The 21,833-nt window shown below is 44.0% G+C and overlaps 2 protein-coding genes across 5 annotated transcripts; both read left to right on the top strand.

The window, feature by feature from the left end:
* Positions 1-727: 727 nt before the first annotated feature.
* Positions 728-6,217, top strand: gjb8 (gap junction protein beta 8). The gene is made up of 2 exons (XM_079662914.1): positions 728-857; positions 2,494-6,217. Exon 2 carries the CDS (start codon positions 2,527-2,529, stop codon positions 3,325-3,327), a length of 801 nt encoding a protein of 266 aa, XP_079519040.1. The 5' UTR covers positions 728-857; positions 2,494-2,526; the 3' UTR covers positions 3,328-6,217.
* Positions 6,218-6,753: 536 nt separating this feature from the next.
* On the top strand, positions 6,754-13,098 carry LOC307028292 (gap junction alpha-3 protein-like). 4 transcript variants are annotated; one of them, XM_079663204.1, is made up of 3 exons: positions 6,754-7,182; positions 7,802-7,863; positions 9,183-13,098. In XM_079663204.1, exon 3 carries the CDS (start codon positions 9,218-9,220, stop codon positions 10,619-10,621), a length of 1,404 nt encoding a protein of 467 aa, XP_079519330.1. In that variant the 5' UTR covers positions 6,754-7,182; positions 7,802-7,863; positions 9,183-9,217; the 3' UTR covers positions 10,622-13,098. The 4 variants fall into 4 exon arrangements, with proteins under 4 accessions (XP_079519330.1, XP_079519331.1, XP_079519332.1 ...); XM_079663205.1 differs by having other exon boundaries at positions 9,201-13,098; XM_079663206.1 differs by lacking the exon at positions 7,802-7,863.
* The last annotated feature ends 8,735 nt before the right edge of the window (positions 13,099-21,833 follow it).

Consider the following 21,833-nt stretch of genomic DNA (forward strand, 5'->3'; position numbering starts at 1 on the left):
AAATATACAATATAAATGGTGTATTTTAAGCTTTTTTAAATCAGATGTTGGATCAAATGTTTATATATATGAATGTGTAAATATACTAACTAAATATTGTGTTTTAAAAAGTTGATAATGAAAGATATAAACACGTTTACAAGATACAATTGATATGGTGTAAACTACATGAGTTTATATAAATCTGAGGTTTTTAAGTTGTAATTATGGACAACAATTCTGACCTTGTGTAAAATATTCTGAAATGGGCTTTTCTGTTTAGTAATTTTACTCAAGTTTGTTTTGATGCTCATGCTTTGTACCTATAAATAAACCCTGTTCTACTGCTCTAGTTACCTTAGTGCCTCTTCCATCACAATAACACACCTGCAGCTCATCGGCTCCACCAATTAGATTCAACCCAATTAAATGACATATTTTCTTATGACAATTCACATCTGTTTATTATACATCTCTTTCGTCATCATGCACACACACACACGCACGCACGCACAAACGCACGCACACACACACACACACACACACACACACACACACACACACACACACACACACACACACACACACACACACACACACACACACACACACACACACACACACACACACACACACACACACACAAAAGCAGAAGTTAGGAATGAGTGTGTGTGGCCCCTCCCTCAGAGGCCCCGCCCCCTCCCTCAGAATGAAAAGCCTCTCGAGACTCAGGTGCGTCTCACACTCAGCTGTAAGACGCACGAGCTACCCTCTGGAGGAGCGCGGGGAACATTTCACAAAATAATAAGGATTAATTGGTTTGGTCTCAATGGAAAGTCATTGATTGATTTTTGGGTGGATAATCTCCACAAACACAGGTGAGTTCCCGCTGTTATCAGGTTCACATGTGTGAACTCCTTGCATTTAATTTCGCGTATATGTCTGCTAACAACATCAACAATTGGCTTTACTTATAATATTGGATAAAATAATCATTAAATAAATGTTGAATCCTATGTAGTATCATTTGTGTCTGATTTACAAATAGCAGGCACATGTCAAGTAATCAAAACACTTTTTAAACATTGTCTATTAGCCCTTAGTTAAAGGCAAATTACCATGAATCGTATCACAGAGAAATCCAATATTTTCTTTTAATAATAAAATCTTCGCATTTGCAAACCTTTATTTATCCAGGTGTAGCCTATCCCATTGAGATCATTGATCTCTTTTTCAAGGGAGACCTGCTCATCTATTATCGCATCTTTGCAATAATAACTAATATGCAAAAAGTATTGATTGCTGACGGGTTTCTATAATTTGAGTAAGGAGAAGCCGAAAATAATCTGCAAGACACTCTGTGAGCCCCAGGCAGAAGAAACCTGCCCCCGACACATCAATCACCAACCCTTATAACATCATATCTCTGTAGATTTCATAAAGTATTCTCCCATTGGTTGAGCGGGAGAAGAACCCTCTAGTTACGTAGCCAGATCATTTCGTAACATATGGCTATACAAATTACCTAATAAAACACATAGTAACAGTTGATATATTGATTATTCTCACATTGCTTTCAAGGTAAGCAAGAGAAAAGAACAAAAGTAAGATTTTAGGCTTGTTTTTCCAGAGAAGGGAAAAAGACAGGTTTGTTTGCACTTTAAGATGTCTTACTGCTTCTATACATTACGTTACATACAGTCTAATGGAGAAGAGTGATGTGCTTTTTGAAAGCAGGTCCCAGTTCAGTATATTTTAGGGAACTATCAATGTTTAAAAATAACAATAAAGTACAATTAGTAGTGGATACTTATTTATATATTGTGTTCATTCATTAGCTGTAGATGTTGTTACGTAATGAAAAATGTCGACCTCAGCAACTGTATGTTTGGTTTCTTGTAAACCAATGAGGGAAAAGCACTTTGTGTGCATGAAACAAACAAAAATAAATCTCCCGGAAATCCTGGAAAGCTATTTTAAGACCCACTCTTGATCTGTGTCATGTATTGTTTGCCCTCTAAAAAAATAGTTCAATAAATACATGGTCTGGAGTTTTTAGAAGTTCAAAAAAAGTGCGATCAATTTGCTTTCCTTGGTTGGGAACACCCAAGTTTAAACGAGAAAAAAGGTCCAAGGCTACTCTTCTGACAAATAATGAATATTCAAACGGGTATTTCATCATGAAATGCTAAAAGCATGGTGACTGTTTATTCATGGTAAAATAAAGCTGAGATAATGACCAATATGTGGTGGCAAAAACATCCAAAGTTTGTGTTTTGAATTTTTAAATGTCTCATAAAAAAAATAAAATAGCCCCTTGGAAAACTGTTTGGTGCCTTGAAAAAAAAAAAAAAAAAAACTTTATTTCCAAACGTTAACATTTTGAAAAGTTAATACAACAAGAAGCCATCAACAGTTACAACTTTTAACCTTAAAGATAAATCAAATGTACTTCATCAGCGCCCTGAAGTTGTGTTTCTTCACTGCTAACCTGCTGGTTCCTTCCTCCTGCAGGTTGTCTGACCATCCCGAGTCCTCTCCTTCACAATGAGTTGGGGGGTGCTGTACGCCCAGCTGGGCGGCGTCAACAAACACTCCACCAGTCTGGGAAAGATTTGGCTCTCCGTCCTTTTCATCTTCCGCATCACGATCCTGGTTCTGGCTGCTGAGAGCGTCTGGGGGGACGAGCAGTCGGACTTCACCTGCAACACGCAGCAGCCCGGCTGCAAAAACGTCTGCTACGACCACTTCTTCCCCGTGTCTCACATCCGCCTCTGGTGCCTGCAGCTCATCTTTGTGTCCACCCCCGCCCTGCTGGTGGCCATGCATGTGGCCTACAGGAAGCGTGGGGACAAGAGGACCATGCTGTCCTCCAACGGCACTGATAAGTTGACGGATATGGACCTGGAGACGCTGAAGAAGAGGCGGCTGCCCATCACAGGCCCTCTGTGGTGGACCTACACCTCCAGCCTGTTCTTCCGCCTCGTCTTCGAGGGCGGCTTCATGTACGCGCTGTACTTCGTCTACGGCGGCTTCCAGATGCCCCGGCTGGTGAAGTGTGAGCAGTGGCCGTGCCCCAACAAGGTGGACTGCTTCATCTCCAGGCCCACGGAGAAGACCGTCTTCACCATCTTCATGGTGTCCTCGTCGGCCATCTGCATGGTGCTGAACGTGGCCGAGCTGAGCTATCTCATCGCCAAGGCGCTGATGAGGTGCTCCGCCAGGGGCAAAAAGAGGAGACTGGCGTACAGGGACAACATGATGCTGGATAATGCCAATGTGCAGAACAAGAAGAACGAGATGCTGTTGTCCTCCAGCACAGATACCAGCAGCAACAAGATGTGTTGAAGGACGATGGCGGTGTTACCAGAGAAGAGCAGAAGCATAAACTGTAAATCCAAACATCTGTAATGGTCACGGTCTGTGTCCACAGTTTGGTAGTGAGGCTCTAAAGATGAGCATCCAGAAGGTGTAACAGCTTGTGAAGCAGATTTGAGGACGGGAAATACCAGAACAGAGATTATTTTTAGGTAGACAGCAGTGTATGTAGCCGACCTCCAACCCCCATGTGTAGGGAAGTCACTGTATCGTGTGCTTATTTCCTACATTGTCCTACATATTGACTCTAATGTGCCACTAAAGGCTGTCTTCCCTGATGAACAAAAGATCTAAATGATTGTATCATATAACGGTGTCATTTTAAATCTGGTAGGATACCAGTGAGTGTTACTTAAAGAACCACTTCACAGACTAAATTATCATTTGTATATCAACTACTCACCCTTTGTTACCTTCAATTCTTGAAGAACTACAGTACACCTGGATTTAAAGAAAAATGTGCATCAATGGAAGTAAATGGGGGTTTAGTCAACATTGGCAATCTGTCTCAGATATCCGTTTACAAACTGATACAACCCATGCATTATTAACCAAGTCTCATTCATCCATTTGTTTGTGTATCACGTCTAAAACACATGCTTTTTTTATAAAATCGTACTTTTTCAAAACACTTTAAAAGACAAGAAGTGAGCCGACGCGAGCTAGACAATTTCTGCAACAGTTTTTTAAATAGTAATGTTTAACCAAAAAATTCATGTTTTTGAGACTTGGATTATACTTCATGTGTTGTATGAGAGATTTTGACTGAAGGTTTGATATCGTTTTGCTGTTTTTCAATGCAGCACCCATTTACTTCAATTCATCCAGATTTTTCCAGCGTTTGTTGACTGTGAAAGCATGCAAGAAAAATCCCATTTTCTTCAAGATTTTAAGGTTACACAGGGTGAATAATTGATGTACAAATGACCATTTTGTGGCTGAAGTGTTCCTTTTTTAAAGAGCCTGTTTCAGGTAGTATTTCATAAAAAATATTGGATATGCGGATCGTCCACATTATCACAAGTGTCACCTTACTTTTCACGCATGGTTGATAGAGTTGTATGGAAGGTTTTTAATTTATTGTTAACAGTTTGAAGTTGCTTTGATGTTTTGAAGCAGAGAAGATTGGGTCGACACTGACACCTAGTGGTTCTGAGAGAAACCCCTGAGAGCACAAACACTGTCCTTAAAGCCTGAAGGATGTTGAACAAGAGGAAGGAGAACCAATGAAGTCATGAAAAGTGAAGCAAAAAGTGTCTTTGAGATTACATTTTTAGTGTCTAGTTTACAAGAGCTGACCTTATATTTGACATGTGTTTACAGTAATTGATGAAAGCAGTTTGTATTGAATCAAGTGACTGTAGCTTGAAGTTTGAAAATTCATAGTTGAATAACTTTTTAGAGTTTTTGTGTTTTATAATTACAGATAAGTGTGTTGCACAGGTTAAGATTATGCTGACTTCAATATAACACGATGAAATCTTACACCACGGTACAGATTTAATGCTGTTCAATCAATCAGAATGTCTTTTGTCTTTTACTTGAACTGAAAGTGTTTGAAGTGTGTCGTCACATGAGTTAAATAACTTAAACACACTGAAAATGTGTTGCCTATTTTCACAAATGCACGCCATGTGATAAAAGATTTTTTTTTAAATAAGTTTGGACTCTTAAAGATGCTGTTATTCTTCAGTCACAAAGTGCAGTTACTATATTGCATAATTCATGTAAATATGGATATTGAAGTCTTAAAAAAAGAGGCAACAATACTCATTTAGAAATACTAATACTAAATGGTGTTAAAACAAAGTAAATCTTGCTTTGAGTCTCAAGATGCTTAATGTTCATGAAGATTTTGAAATTTCAAGACATTTCACTCAACATTTTAACATTTTTTTAAAAAATTCTTTGGCCCTCTGAAGATGTTTTTATTCTCCAATACTGTATTTCAAATCTAGGATCATCATTTGGGATCTCAACTTCAAAAATTCCTATAACATTGCTTCTAAAGGTTTTATTATTATTTATATTATCATCGGCTGATTCCTCACCCCAATATTCAAGTTAACATTGAAGCTAATAATCAAACGTTTGAAAAACTTAGTCCAGAAGTTGTCCTGTTCATCCCTGACGTTCAGATCCTCCTGTTATATTTTGGATTTGTGTTGTTGCCGCAGTCTGACCCCAGCTGGCTGTATCAGCTTTCCGCCTGTGCCTTATTTTAGCCTCAGCACTAATCACCGCTCAGCCTCTTAACGTGACGAACTACGGCCGATCTCAAAGTGAAAATGTCTTTGTCCTCCCTCCCCATCCAGGAATAGCTGAGTTGGATTAGTCACATCTGTGTTGTGTGGACGAAGAATTGTGGTTAGAAACGATTGGATGACGGATATGTGAGACAATTTGGTCAATGTATTCATATGTGTTGACATGTTTTGACTGATGCAGTTCTGTGGAGATACAGCAGGAAGAGTTATGGTCACTTTTGTAAGCAGGAAGGAAAAGTTTGGAGCGAAAAATGCCAAGTCATGCAGGATTTCAGACAATGTATTCTGTATGTAGATTGACAGAAAAGTGTGAGTTAAAATACATTTGTTGTGTTTGTGTGTCTGCTCTACACTGACCTTTAACCTCTTGCTTTTTGTAACAGCCAAATTACATTTTGATGCAACATTTACTGTGATAGCAACGATGAGTTTTTTAAGGGATGAACCTGATTTTTGCAGTTTTAAGATTATAACATTTTCTATCCAGATGTTCTTACATACTCTGTAGTAGTCTGTTTCTAACGGGAAACAAACATAGCCTACTAATAACAAGACAGTTTTTTCTGAGCACGAAATAAAAAAAATGTTTTTAATTGTGTTTTGTACCTGAGATGTTTTCATCATACTCACACTTTGATCATTGAATTATTTTAGCTGTGAGGCTTTTTTTCATAAATCAGTAAAATAATATGTATAGTATGTCTGTTGTATGTTTCAAATTGCCTCATTTAACTGCAGGTGTGTGTGTGTATGTGTGTGTGTGTGGGGGGGGGGGGGTATATGGGTGATGCACTAACATTGTATTATAATCAGAGAATACTGCATTATCCTCACTTTGTCTTTTTTTCCACACAATTTGCTCCTTTTTTCAGCCAATATCATGTTTTCATGAATCTCTCAAAGTAACGGTTTTTGTTTTTTTGACAAATTTGGTCTATTCAATAGGATTTGATCGATTTTTCCCCTTTAAATAAGTAATATAATAACAGTTTCCTACTTTAAACGCAGCTTTGATGATTTTTTTATGTGGTTTCTTAAAAGTTGTGTAGTTTTTTCGAGTGTTTGTCCCGAGATACCACATCAAAGTTTTTTTTTTTAATTGCGGGAAAGTTTTGGTGGCACCTTTTTGCGCACTTTTCGGGCAGGTTTTTGGGGAGGTTGTCAGGGGCGTGGTGTGTCACCGGACAGGCTGATGGTCTCTGTGGATTCACTCATGCATGGTCACACAATGTGACAGTCCAGACATGGCTGGAAACGGGAGGCAGCTCCGTTTGACCGAGCCCCATCTCCGACTCCAAGCCGCCTCCAAAAACTAACAACAAAAGGACAACTTTTTCTTTTGCGCAAGTTACCGGACCGGGGACAAAAGAGCGAGACCGGAGACGATTGTGCACGAGAGAGTTTGAGAGGCAGGGTTTGAAAAAAAAAAAAGCTGAGAGAGAAGCGACAGGTTGGGAGGGTCGCTGCAGGTCTACACACTTTCCAACCCAAATGATGGCACCAAAGATGCCAGATGGATTTGCTTTCCCTATCTAAGTATGACAACTCCGATCTAAAGGTATGACGGATAAAAACTGCCATGACAAGAATATCCTAGGCTGAGGGAAGTAAGATCAATGAAGTGTTATCTCATGTTAATTAAGAATGGCTTCGGTTTGGCTCAACAATAAGAAGGGACACAAAAGCCTGACAAAGCTTAAAGGGAGTCTGGGCTCTGGCACAGTCTGTATTGTCAGCCTGCTGCAGGTATGGCTTTGTATTTGAACCTGGCTCTGCCTGTGAACATTCACCACCAGCCGGCAGAAATGCCTCAAATACCTGTGAAACTCAGAGAAAATCTGTCAAAGAATGGCATTAATAATTGAGCCATCAGCCAATGGTACATGGCTATCTGGGTTTAAGTGTTCCCTATTCTTATACCACTTATTATCCAAAATAACTATATTTGTATTAAGTATTTAAAAGAAGAAAAAAATTCCATACCATTTTCAAATTCCTTGAAATCGTCTAGAAGCTTCATTAGTGTAATCTGGATAGATTTTGTATCAATTATTTATAGAAATTACAGAACTTCTTCATGTATTCTTTAGTTTTATATACTCAGTTTTATTTAAACTCAAAGCCCTAAAGAAAGGAAATTAATTTCTGTCCAATGACTAATGTTCTTTCTCTTCCAGGTGTCATACATATTGTGAGCCCTAGTCGATGGATTTATTACCTTTAATTCAAGAATATTTTAGTAAGTTTCTCCTCTGTGTGTTGAATTTGCTGTATGAATATGATTTGTTCCGTGTTTAAAATATGTAAAGGATAGCAACAGGCCCTACCTTTCTCCTAGCACATTTATTAAATGCATATTCCATAAGTGGACAGAGAATATATATGTACCCATAAAGACTAACTTGATTTACCAAAAACTGAAAATGTTGTTGTACAAACTTAGTTTACTTAGTATAAAATCTTTGACATTATATTTCAGATGTAGTGCAAAAAAAGGTGTTGATTAGTAGATTAATAATTGTTTAATTTATAGTTATAGTTATATTATAGTATATTAATAGTTATTAATCTGGCAAAATGTTCTGGATTCATCTTTTTAAATGCTTATTTTCTCTTTTTTATGAACTTATTTGGGACTTTTCTAACAATTGAAGCTATTTAAAGACATTAACTTGGATTTGTATGAGACTTTAAAGACTGAGTTATTGATTTAACCCAAAAAAAAATGGAAGATTAATTGGTATTGACCAATGCAAATCTTTTTAATTTACAATATCCACATTTGGTGTTTTTAAAAACTTAAAAACTGCTTATTTCTCAAAGCAGAATCAGTCATACACTATCGTATTATCTTTATATTTCGTAATTACAGTAAAGTACTTCTATTTTATCCCTGTGGCTTTAGTGTTACAGTTGACAGGCAGCGAGAGGAAGGGAGGGTGGTGTGTGTGTGTGTGTGTGTGTGTGTGTGCGTGTGTGTGTGTGTGTGCGTGCTTGTGCGCGTGTGAGTGTGTGTGTGTGTGCATGTGCCACACCAGAGCCCTATCGCTGCTAAATGCTGTTTTCGAAAATTATAATGTTGATCTCAGCACATGCCTGCTGAGCAGTGGAGCGAGCAGGTGAGAGAGAGACACAGAGAGAGAGAGAGAGAGAGAGAGAGAGAGAGAGAGAGAGAGAGAGAGAGAGAGAGAGAGAGAGAGAGAAAGGGAGAGTGAACCAGGGTTCGGTCAAACAGCTGGCCTATACAGTAAAATAGCTGCCAAAAAGCGTCTGTGTGTGAATGCTGTGTTTAGATTTGTTATCGATATCCGACGCCTACGTAGCAGTTTTTCTATAAAGACCTTGTTCTGCTAAGCGTTTTATGAAAAAGAGAAACATGTTGGAGTTTAGTCGTCACCTCCACCGTCCTCCATGTGTCTATGTGTGTGTCCACATGTGTAGATCGGGGGTAAGGTCTTGATGATTAATATTTAGTTGAACTTTGAGAGTAGATTCACACACATCTCTTTTAACTTCATTTCTTCTTTTCCTACCCTTCCCATTCTCTTTGACCTCCAGCCTGTACTTTCTCCATAGGCTAGAAATCGTGAAGCATGGGCGACTGGAGCTTTCTGGGGCGGCTGCTGGAGAACGCTCAGGAGCACTCGACGGTCATCGGCAAAGTCTGGCTGACCGTCCTCTTCATCTTCAGGATCCTGGTGCTGGGGGCCGCGGCCGAGGAGGTGTGGGGCGACGAGCAGTCCGACTTCACCTGCAACACGCAGCAGCCCGGTTGCGAGAACGTCTGCTACGACGAGGCCTTCCCCATCTCGCACATCCGCTTCTGGGTGCTGCAGATCATCTTCGTGTCCACGCCGACCCTCATCTACCTGGGCCATGTGCTGCACATCGTCCGCATGGAGGAGAAGCGGAAAGAGAAGGAGGACGAGTCGCACAAAGCACAGCGGTTTCAGGATGAGAAAGAACTCCTGTATAGAAACGGAGGAGGGGGAGGGGGAGGGGGAGCTGGCGGCAAGAAGGAGAAGCGGCCGATCAGGGATGAGCACGGAAAAATCCGTATCAGAGGCGCGTTGCTGCGTACTTATGTGTTCAACATTATTTTCAAGACCCTGTTTGAAGTGGGATTCATTTTGGGCCAGTATTTCCTCTATGGCTTCCAGCTGAGGCCCCTGTACAAGTGTGCGCGTTGGCCCTGCCCCAACACCGTGGACTGCTTCATATCCAGGCCCACGGAAAAGACTATTTTTATTATATTTATGCTTGTGGTGGCTTGCGTGTCTCTTTTGCTGAATTTGTTAGAGATCTATCACCTTGGATGGAAGAAAGTTAAACAGGGCATGAGGAAAGAGTCGCCCCCCGACCGAAAGTCGCTGCGCAGCGTCAACATCGCCGAGCCCAAGTGTTTGCCCTCGGCCTCCAGAACTGCCCCCTCCAGCCTAAGCTACCCCCCCAACTACACGGATGTGACGGGGGGCAGCGGTGCCTTCTTGGGTCCGGCGGCCGTGCCCTCAGCGGAGGAGTTCAAGATGGAGGAGCTCCAGCAGGAGGAGCCCTCCCCCTCCTCCCTCTACTACATCAGCAACAACAACAACCACACGCTGGCCGCGCAGCAGAACTGGGCGAACCTGGCCACCGAGCAGCAGACTCTGGAGATGAAGGCCACGTCCCCCTCCCCATCCTCCTCTTCCTCTTCCTCCATTGAGAAGGAGCAGCAGCAGAGTGTGGACGCAGCTCTGCTTCCTCCAGCCAGCAACACCACGAGTAAATCCAACATCCACCACCCCACCGCCGCCTCCTCCTCCAGCATTAGCCAGGGCACGGTGTCTAACGCTGGCAGCTGGAGCGGGGGGGGAAGGAGCGATCAGGAGGAGGGGTCCGTCACCACCACCACTGTGGAGATGCACGAGCCCCCAGTGATGGTCACAGACCCCCGGCGGCTCAGTCGGGCCAGCAAGAGCAGCAGCATCCGGGCCCGGCCGAGCGACCTGGCCATCTAAACCTCCTCCTCCCTTCATGTCCCTGAAACCCTCCTTTTCCTCCAAACCCCCAAAATACAGTGATTCTCAGAGATAAAAATCCCATGCCATACCAAAAGAAGGCGAGGTGACAGAAGACAGGGAAGCAGAAAAAAGGTTTAATGTGAAATGACTTGACCAGCAGCAGCAGTCATTGATTTAGTGCAATCGGTGAGTTGCAGAGTAGGTTTTTTTTTTTTGGATTGTCTTAATTTATGCACATCAAATGTGACCATGCAGTGCTTATGAAGTCAGAAGGCTCAGCTCACAGGGATTGGTGGAGCGAAAGACATTGTGATGTCATAGTTTTGCATCAAAATGGACACATCTCACCAACGTGTTTGGTTTGGAGGGGGGGAGATCTCATGGAGTTTCTCTATTTCCTTTTTTCCTTTCTTTTTTGTTGAGCCCAAAGGACTACAAATGAAAATGATCATTTGTCAAAAACAATGACTGGATATTTTTATTTTATCTGGAGGAGGCACAGGTCGCTGGCATTGTTGTACAGATAAGTTATTCCATGTGTCGCCAGACAATTTGCTTATAAAGCTTGTTCTTCATTTCCCTCTGGTTTCACAGTTTCATCTGCAGCAGACTGCCTGGTCCAGCGTTTGGCTCTGACCTAGAAGGTCTTTTGCCCACGCACCAAGAAATATCATCAGCAAACATTACATGTGTTGTGTCCACTGTGCATGCCAGCATGTGTAGCCCTACAACTCACCGATTCACCGAGAGATCCTCATGGCAACGCTGGCTAGCTTGGTTTACCCATGATCCACTGCAGAGACAATACATATTTAATTGAGATTAAATGGATAGCAATGGACTGATGTGGTATTCCCAGAGTCCTCAGCATACTGTGGACGGGATATGGGTCAAACCTGCTGGTAAAGTAATCCCTTTGATTCCCAGAATGCACCTGGGTAACTACAAGCACTACATTCTCAATAAAAGACATCGAAACGTTTCCACATTGCTGTTAGTTTACAAAAGCCTTCCTCTGTCAGTGTTGCCTTCAGGCATTTCTCTACTAACTGCACAAAGAGATATTGCCTTCAAACTATCTTTAAGATATTATACAACTTCATGGCAGCCATTATCTAATATAAAGAAAAACAATATTGTCCTTATTCTTTCAGACAAAAGACTTCAAACTAACATTTGAACATTCCCCCCTTTTAATCATCACACCAAAATATTAAGAGCAAGTTTGGGGGTTTCACCGTCACTCATTTCATCATTGGTTTTACTCTGAAAAGTGCTATTTTTATTTATTTAATATTACTCGGAAATTGCATACTTGTTGTAGTCAGAAATACAAACGCAGTCGACCATAACGGCTTCTATTTTGTTGTGTTCATCTTAATTCAGAGATCTTTAGAAACCCACAGTTTGAGCAGCAGTCGTGTCTCTGTCACTGCGGTCACTCCCAAACACCAGACACCTTAACCCACGGTTTCACCCTGTGAGTCACCTCTTGGTCAACATTTAAAGTAAAAAGTCAATTCCTCGGGCATTTTGCATTCACAAGGCAAAACAAAGCGATTAAGTTTTACGATGTTTGTGCATTTTATGGAAAGACACTTTTCCTGAAGTTAAGGTGCAGGTTAATACACTGGAGAAAGAGCAAAGTGGTACCAGCTGTTTAATTTTTATTATTTTTGGGGACGGGGGTTACAAAAAGATGGTACTATATGGTGTAAGAGTATCTGTACCCATATCGGTATAATGTCTCACCTTGCTGAAATGACGCAGCGCATGAGTAAAAGCAGCCTTTCCAAATCCATGTTTCTTGTTCAAAATGACAACAAAAAAACTGTTAACTGCATTTGTTTTTGATCCCTAAAGTTTACATTTTGGTAGTTGATAAAGATTTGCACATTTAGAAAAAGAAAAATTGCTGTTCTACGATGCTGATATTGGTAGTAGTAGTATAGAGAGAGAGAGAGAGAGAGAAAGAGAAAGAAAGGGCGTGAGAGAGTGTGACGAGAAAACTGCTAATCTCCATGATCCCCAACGGAAGAAATGTCTTAAAACAAAATGGCTCCTCACAGAGAAGGCAGTATTAATAAAAACACGTATTCATCTCAAACTCAGATCAGTCTGAAGATAACAAATTAAAACTACATTGGGAAGAGAGAGAATAAACAGAGGGGTGTTTTTCTGTGTTCACGCAGTTTGTTCTCACAGACGGGACTCCTGACTGGATGTTGTGTTGAAGGCCCGTCGTTCCCCGTGACTCCTGGGAAACTCTCTCCTCTTACGTTTCATGCAGAGCGAGATTTCTGCGGCTCGTCAGGAGGAAACCATCTCACAGCAACCTGTCTCAATGCTGTCTTAAACAAGAGAAGTGCCTTGTGTATGAATGATTCTTTTGTAAGAACAAGTTGATGTAAATGTTAATTTACCTCAAATGTTTACAAAACTGTTACTAAATAAACACATTTTTTGTACCATAATTGTTGTTCTCGCTTTTATTAAAATGTTCCATCATTATCGATCCTACAGAGAAAGATGCTGAGTTGTAGACTTGACTAAACACTATCTAGTTTGAAGGTTTAATCGGATACATGTAACCGGCTGTGTCTGACTCTGCGTTGTGTTGTGTAGAAAGACGACGACCCAGACGTGTAGCTTCATTCAGGATGTACATTTATTTTCACTCCTGACGAAACAGCGACAGAAAGAAAACATTTCTCCAGTCAGTACTCTCTTTAACGTGCCCCTCTCCCACAGAGATCAGTATCAAAAGGGCATAACGTAAAAAGTAACACAACATACCTGACGAAACAGCGACAGAAAGAAAACATTTCTCCAGTCAGTACTCTCTTTAACGTGCCCCTATACAAATTAAACAACACAGAAATACATTGTGAACACCCGTGAGACACTACAACAAAAATAAGTAATAAAAAGTAACTTAAAGTGCATAAAGTCGACACTAAAACACGGAAATTGCTTCTGGCTGAAGAGCCGCCTACCTCTCCCACAGAGATCAGTATCAAAAGGGGAGAACGATGCATGAACCCCGCGAAAAAAAGGGGAACAGTGTCACATGCATAAGGAACGTAGGGGTACACGCTAAAATTATAGTTCCACATACTGATGTGAGTCCTACTGCGTCAGGTATTAACACAAGATGAAACAAGAATAAACACAGATTTTGTGTAATTATATAGACATATTTACATAATATATTATATACAAATGAGACATAACTGTCCCTGTTACACTCACCCCGCTAGAATTATGCAAAATTCTGGGTCGCAAAACAATCCACATATAAACACACTGGCCATTACAACAAGCAACAAAACCATATGAAACAGCAATAAGAGCTTCCTACCTAAAGGATAAGAGAATGAGGGACTCGCTTGGGCCCAGCAAGAACCCACAGTACTCTACAGACAAGGTGAGGTGCAGTTTACACCCCACACCCTGGCCAAACGATGTGGATGAGCGAAAAATAAAATAAAAAAAGGCTCAATACAGCAGTATATCACCAGAGCACAAATAATGGCTAACACGCCACATTTCACACATTAATAACAGCACGCGGCCTTATCTCAACCCTCAAGAAGGGACTCAAGTTGTGCCATGGACTCAATGAAGCGGCGCACAGGTCTAATGACTCTGCCGAATCGTGAGGTAACCTGGCCATCTACATGTGATGCTTGACGCTTATTGGCAGGGGGCCGTTGTGGCAGAGGAGCTGGGAAAGCCATTGGGGTCTCTACAGCAGTTGCAGGGTCACTAGAAACGGGGGTGACCAACACAGAAGGAGGTGGTGGGTGGTCTGGATGAACAGAGTCATCAAAAGGGGACTGCTCAAGGACCCATGAGGCGGTGCGGCCATCCTCCCCGTCAACATCCGAGAGGGAACCAGCTAGGGATGGCCCAGCTGTTGCAGCTGCTGTGTCTAACTCGGACACCTCTGTCCCATGCCAATCAGATGCCGGAGCGGTATCGGTCATGCTAGGGGTAGGTGCGGGCACAGGAGCATCATCTTCACCATCCGAGGCCTCCTCCAGCGGAAGGAAGTTGACTTGCAGCAGCAGGTTTCGGTGAACAACACGCTCATGTCCCTCTGGATCCCTGATCCGGTAGATATGGAGGGCTGGTTTTGAGGCCACCACAGTGTGCACAACAGGCATCCACTTGTCAGAAAGCTTGCATTTTCCCTTGGCGCCTTTGTTCGCCAGCAGCACCTGGTCACCGACAGACAGAGGTTGGCCCCTGACCCGTTTGTTATACTGGTCACTCTGATGTCTCTGCTCCGCTGTGCAGTTTTTCTGGGCCAGTGCCATGGCACAGTGCAGGTCTTCCAAGAGGGATTTCACGTAGGCATTGTAGTCACACACAGTCACATCATGAAGTACATTCCTGAACAGAAGGTCCACTGGCAGCCTTGGGATTCTCCCGAACATCAAATAGAAGGGCGCGAACCCAGTGGTCTCATGGACAGTGCAATTGTACACGAAAGTCATTGTCTGTATTATCTGCGGCCACTTCTGTTTGGAGCGAAGTGGTAGAGACCTCAACATGTTGCCCAGGGTGCGGTTGAACCTCTCTGTGCCGCCGTTCCCCATAGGGTGGTAAGGTGTGGTGTGGGACTTGTCAACCCCTGACAACTGCAAGAGCTCAGCAATCAGCTCACTTTCAAAGTTTGCTCCCTGGTCAGAATGAAGGCGCTGAGGGAAGCCATAAACACAGAAAAAGTTGTCCCACAGCTTCTTGGCTACTCTCTTAGCTGTCTGATCCTGGCAGGGGAAAGCATGTGCCAACTTTGTATAGTGATCGGTGATCACAAGAACATCCACAGACTTGTTGTGACGGTCTTCAGCTGACCAGAAGTCGATGCACACAAGCTCCAGAGGGGCAGAGGTCTTAATGCTCTCCAGTGGGGCTCTTGCGGAAGGTTCAGGAGTCTTGCTGAGAACACATCTGTGGCAGTGCTTCACATGATTGCGGACATCCTTCTCCATGTCGTACCAGAAGAAACGCTGGCGGGCCAGAGACAGTGTGCGGGGCTGACCTTGATGGCCAGCATGGTCGTGAACACCAGATAATGCATCTGCCTTTAGCGACTCCGGCACCACGAACTGGGACCTCTTCTGTCTAGTCAAGGGATCTTTTGTGACCCTGTAGAGGACGCCATTCAGAAGAGTCAGTTTATCCCACTGCTTCAAGACTCTCAGAGTCGGCTGACTCTCATTGTAGCGTTCCCGTCTGGAAGGCCTGCGCTTCCTGTCGACATAGAGAGCGACCCTGGAAATTACTGGGTCCTGTTGCTGGTGTGACTGCAGCTCAGAAAGAGATAGGGAATGCAACGTGTCCTGGCCAGGTGGTTCAAAGGTGGTGAGGTGATCAACCAGGGAGGCTGCACGCTCCCTAGGAGCAGAGTCCCACTCGTCCAAGGAGGAAAGAAGAGAAGAGACCTCATCCTCAGACATTGAACCTTCAATGGCGTCAGAGTGAGATGGACCCTCCAGTGACTGTGGTTGGCAGGTGAGGCGGAAGGCATCTTGCACAGACCCATCACTGACGTCACAGACCTGGTCCAGTAGCTCCAAGTAGGGTTCACGCAGCAACCGTTCCCTCAAAGGTTTCACGAAAGGGTCTCTGCTGAGGGCATCCGCCACCACGTTCAACCTGCCGGGAATATGTTTGATTTCGAAGGAATACGGAGCCAACTTAGCAACCCACCGCTGCTCACAGGCGTCAAGTTTCGGCTTGGTCATGATATATGTGAGAGGATTGTTATCTGACCAGACGGTGAATCTGTGACCCTTGAGCCAGTGGCTAAACTTCTCACAAACCGCCCACTTTAGAGCCAAGAACTCCAGTCTGTGTGCAGGATAATTGAGCTGGCTGCGACTGAGAGTTTTGCTTGCAAAGGCGATGGGTCTTGCCTTCTCCTCACCAGCAGAAATTTGGGACAGTACAGCACCCAGACCATCAAGGGAAGCATCGGTGGAGAGGATGAAAGGCCTATCAAAGTCTGGGTGTGCCAGCACCACGCTGTTGAGGAGTGCGTGTCTCAGATCATCAAATGCCTTCTCACAGGCAGGGGTCCAATCCTGAGGAGTCAGTTCTCGAAAGGTGCCAGCTCTTCTCCGACCGAAAGAGCCCTTGGCTTTCCTCTTCTGCCCTGCAGTTAAGGCGTAGAGTGGCTTTGCGATGGAAGAACAGCCAGGAATGAAGTGTTGATAATACAGCACCATCCCGAGGAAAGACCTGACCTTCCGCTGAGATGGGGTGCAACCGTCGTCGTTCATGAGATCCTCCTTCCCGAAAGCTGAGATGACCCTCACCTTCTCTTGGTCGACTGAGACGCCACTGCTGTCTATCACGTGACCCAGAAACCCCACAGTCCTGCGAAGGAAGTAGCACTTCTTCTGAGACAGCTTCAGGTTGTTGGCTCTGAGCCGCGAGAAGACAGTCTCCAGCCGTTTCAGGGCTTCCTCCTCGGATGGAGCAAAGACAAGCAGGTCGTCCAAATAACAGAGGAGGCTGGAGAAGTTCAAATCACCAAACACACTCATCATCATCCGCATAAAGGACGCGGGACTGTTGCAAAGACCTTGGGGAAGTCTGTTGTACTCATACAGGCCTAAGGGTGTTGTGAATGCCGAGTACTTCCTGTCAGACTCATGGAGGGGGATGTTGTAGAACCCCGATGTGAGATCCATGGTGCTGAAAAAGGCGTTTCCACCAAGGGCAGCAAGACAGTCGGCCTGGTGAGGCAGCGGGTGGGCGTCCTTGACGGTCTTGGCATTAAGCCAGCGAAAGTCAGTGCAGATCCTTAACTCTCCTGACTTCTTCCAGACAAGGACCAGCGGCGATGCATACTCACTGACTGATTTACTGATGATGCCTTTCAACTCCATCTCAGACAGCACCTCTCTCAGTTTGTGATAGTGTGCTGGAGGGACACGGCGATAGGGTAGCCTGAAGGGGTGATCATCAGTGAGATGAATCCGGTGGACGAACTCTTTCGCTTCCCCACAGTCCAGCTTGTCTTTGGAGAAGACATCCTGGTAAGTGAGCAACAGTTCAGAGAGTCTCTTTTTCCATTCATCTGACACCGCACAGCCTTCGAGGTCGATGTCTGCCAATCCACAGTCTTTAAGCTGCTGAGTGTGGGTAGAGCTGGCATCTGAGTTGGGAGGAGGGTCAGCTGCCTGACTGGTCTGTGGCCTATTCACACCCTGAGAGAGGGGAAGGTCTTCCATCGCGACACAAGTAAACACATCGGCCACTTTAGCATTGCGGCGTAGTGTCACGGGACTCTTGGTTGGGTTAAGGATCTTCATAGGGACCCAACGATCTCCCCACATGGGTGCCACAACCCGTCCCACAATAATGTCTTTGGGGGCTGAACGGGAGGAGGTGGGCTCCACAATGACAGTGCTCCCAGGGGACACAGGAACACTGCCAGGTAGCTTTCCCCACACCAGATACTCCTTCTGTGGTGCTAGAGTGATAGCTTGCCGTAGCTTGACCGTGCCAACCTTGTCAGGCAGTTCAGGACCAGACCAACGAGTGATGCAGCTGAGCAACTGAAGAAACTGCTCACAGTCGGGGTCTGAGGTGTTGGACTGGATGAGCTCCCAGTACTTCTCATCAGACTTCATCCTCTGTAATATGGGCCTGATGACGTTGCTACCAATAATGAGTTCGTCTCTCTGCCCTGGGACAAGGAAAGTTGGCACAATGAATTTAGAACCGTAAACCTCAATCTCCAGGTCATAGATACATCTGGGTTGTGTCATAAGGCCACCACAGCCAACTAGGACCACCTTCTCTGGCACAGGCTGAGGACAAGGGAGGACACCAGCAGCTCTAAGATTGGACTCTGCCTCTTCGCTGAGTGTGCATGACATGCTCCCTGAATCAAGCATCCCCCTTAAAGTTGACTGACCCCCTACTAACACTGGGGTATAAAACAAGTCATTGGCTCCTTCAACTCTATGTGAACCCACAGCAATCACAGTTTTGTCATCAGGAAGATTACTACAGCAGTTCACATATGTTGATCTTAAGTCATTTTCCTCACTGAGGGTGTCACTAGTGCCGCCCATGCTATCCCTCTCACTGCACGGGCGGGCTAGTTTAAACCAGCATTGGAGGGAGAAGGTGGCATGGCTGAGGAAGGAGAGGCCTGTGGGCACTGATTTCTTATGTGACCAGGACTGAAGCAGTTAAGGCATAATCTGTAAAGCCTGCAGTGTGCATGGGTTGAATGGTCCCTGGAGCCACAAACCTTGCATGGAAAGGACTCAGATGCCTGCTGGTAACGGGGTCGACCATTCTGACGGTGGACTTGTTGGTGGTTGCCTGGCTGACCATTCTGACGGTGGGCTTGTTGGTGGTTACCTGGCTGATGGTAGTCTGGCCTTTGACTGGTTGTAAGGGAAGCGTTGCACATAGCCAGAACTCTGTCAAACATTGCAACTACCTGTTGAACACCAGCGTCGGTAGTAGGTGGGTTGACGGTGGTAGGGGCTGGGTCAGAGACAGCAGAGAGAGGCAGGGATAAGGGGGACACTTGGGGACTCACCCTAGCATGGTCTGGCTGAGGCTGACTGTAAGCAAGGGCAGTGGCCGGTAGAGAGTTGGGAGGGGGGTCTGGTTGGTGCGCTAATGAGGCCTGAGACATCCCCAGATTGACAGGGCGAAAAGAATCAGTCACAGGGCTTTGACTATAAACTGACAGACCCACCACATTATGAGACTGCGCTGCTGTTTTTCTCACATTTCTCATATGGGCGTCCAGACGCTCCTGAACCTCAGCCGTGGTCCACCGCTCAGGTGCCTTCAGTTGGAATGATATGGCGAGACTGGGGTCAGGACAGTGATTAATGAACATCAAGACCACTTCTGCACTGGGGTCATCTACACATTTACCTCGCCTCCGGAGGCACTCGTCCGCAGCATCTATTGACTTGTTAAGGCGTATCCAATAGTCCATAGCACTTTCACCAGCACGTGGAACAGTGCCGTAAAAATCTTTCATGGGCAAGTTAGAGTATGACAGCTCACTAAAGTTACCCTTTAATATGTCAAACACAGCTGTGGGCAGGTCGGTCGCACTCAAGTCAGGTCGGCTGCGGATTGACACTTTCACCACATCCCTGGCTTTACCTGTTAGTCTTGACATAATCAGATCAAACCTTTCTACGTGAGTGTCACATTTCACTCTATTCAGGTAACATCTCATCATGTCCTCCCATTCATGAATAGAAAATACATCAGCACGATCACCCCTGAAGTAAGGCGGAGCCTTGGTGTCTGACTGCACCACAACCTTCAATTGAGACAAATCAGCCTGGTGGGACGGGTGTGGATTGGTGGGAGACTGAGGCTGGGCAGCACTGGGCTGGTGCATGGTGCTTGATATGTTCTCACCTATCTGTTTAGCCAAACTTGTTATCATTTCCCCAAAAGCTTCAACAGATACTACTTGTGTAAGTTTACGGTCTGGCTGCATAATAGGTGTGGAGCTTGCAGCAGGTGTTAATGTCGGGTTGAAATCACTAGTGAACCCAAATCTTTCACTACCTTTAAGTCGCTGGCCCCTCCCCAACCCAAATGTGACATCATGCCCACTAACATCCATATTGTTAATGACAACAACAAAAAAATCCCACAAAGCAATCAAAACACAGTTTAAAGCCACCCACAAGAGATAAAACACTAAAATAAAATAAAATGATAAAACACAGATAGACAGATATACTCAGTGATAAGTGTCCTCTCAGACTCAGTGCATCTCTCAATTTGAATATGTACACTGTCCCTTTAACGCACCTGCCGTCGCAGCAAGAGAGGGGGGAAAAAAAAAAAGAGGAAAAAAAACACACACTCCAGTCTTTCCTTCTTCCCGCCGGTGGGCAGCAGCTTTACCCCGGGGACCAGACGGCGCTGGTCGCGGATACAACGGGTCGTCACGGCACCAAGTGTAACCGGCTGTGTCTGACTCTGCGTTGTGTTGTGTAGAAAGACGACGACCCAGACGTGTAGCTTCATTCAGGATGTACATTTATTTTCACTCCTGACGAAACAGCGACAGAAAGAAAACATTTCTCCAGTCAGTACTCTCTTTAACGTGCCCCTCTCCCACAGAGATCAGTATCAAAAGGGCATAACGTAAAAAGTAACACAACATACCTGACGAAACAGCGACAGAAAGAAAACATTTCTCCAGTCAGTACTCTCTTTAACGTGCCCCTATACAAATTAAACAACACAGAAATACATTGTGAACACCCGTGAGACACTACAACAAAAATAAGTAATAAAAAGTAACTTAAAGTGCATAAAGTCGACACTAAAACACGGAAATTGCTTCTGGCTGAAGAGCCGCCTACCTCTCCCACAGAGATCAGTATCAAAAGGGGAGAACGATGCATGAACCCCGCGAAAAAAAGGGGAACAGTGTCACATGCATAAGGAACGTAGGGGTACACGCTAAAATTATAGTTCCACATACTGATGTGAGTCCTACTGCGTCAGGTATTAACACAAGATGAAACAAGAATAAACACAGATTTTGTGTAATTATATAGACATATTTACATAATATATTATATACAAATGAGACATAACTGTCCCTGTTACATACAATTCAAATGGTAATAAGTTAATTGTAATTGAGGCCTCAGACAAAAAAAAGTACATGCTTGCTTTTTATACTTAAATTACATTTTTTACATTATTGTGTTTGTACTAATTCCCAAGAGGCAAAGATGAAACCAATTTAGAACTATTAAAAAAAATATATAAATATTTAGTTAAAAAAACAACATCATTATTGCCTTCAAAATGAAAGTATCTGTTGATAACAATGATAATGAAATAAATCATCTTACATTATAATAAAATTCCCTTTTAATAATTTTAAATTGTGTATGAAGTGAACTAACACTTTCTGAGGACTTTTGAGGTCGTGACTTTACCTGAAACTTTGAGCAAAAGAGGCCCAACTTTTGTCTCCAATTTGTCTTTGAGGTCTTTTGTCTCATAACAGAACAGTCACTTAAAGATGGGCTGTGTTTTTGAACATACGTTTCTCTCAATGCACTGAGTCTTTGAGGCTTCTCGTTCGATGGTGAAGTCTCTTCCAGATGTTTCCTCTATCGTCAGGATTTCTACCCGCCCTCCAGCTACCGGTTCTCTGGAGGGAGAAACA

This window comes from Notothenia rossii (assembly GCF_949606895.1).
Source record: "Notothenia rossii genome assembly, chromosome: 2".
NCBI classification, from domain to species: domain Eukaryota; kingdom Metazoa; phylum Chordata; class Actinopteri; order Perciformes; family Nototheniidae; genus Notothenia; species Notothenia rossii.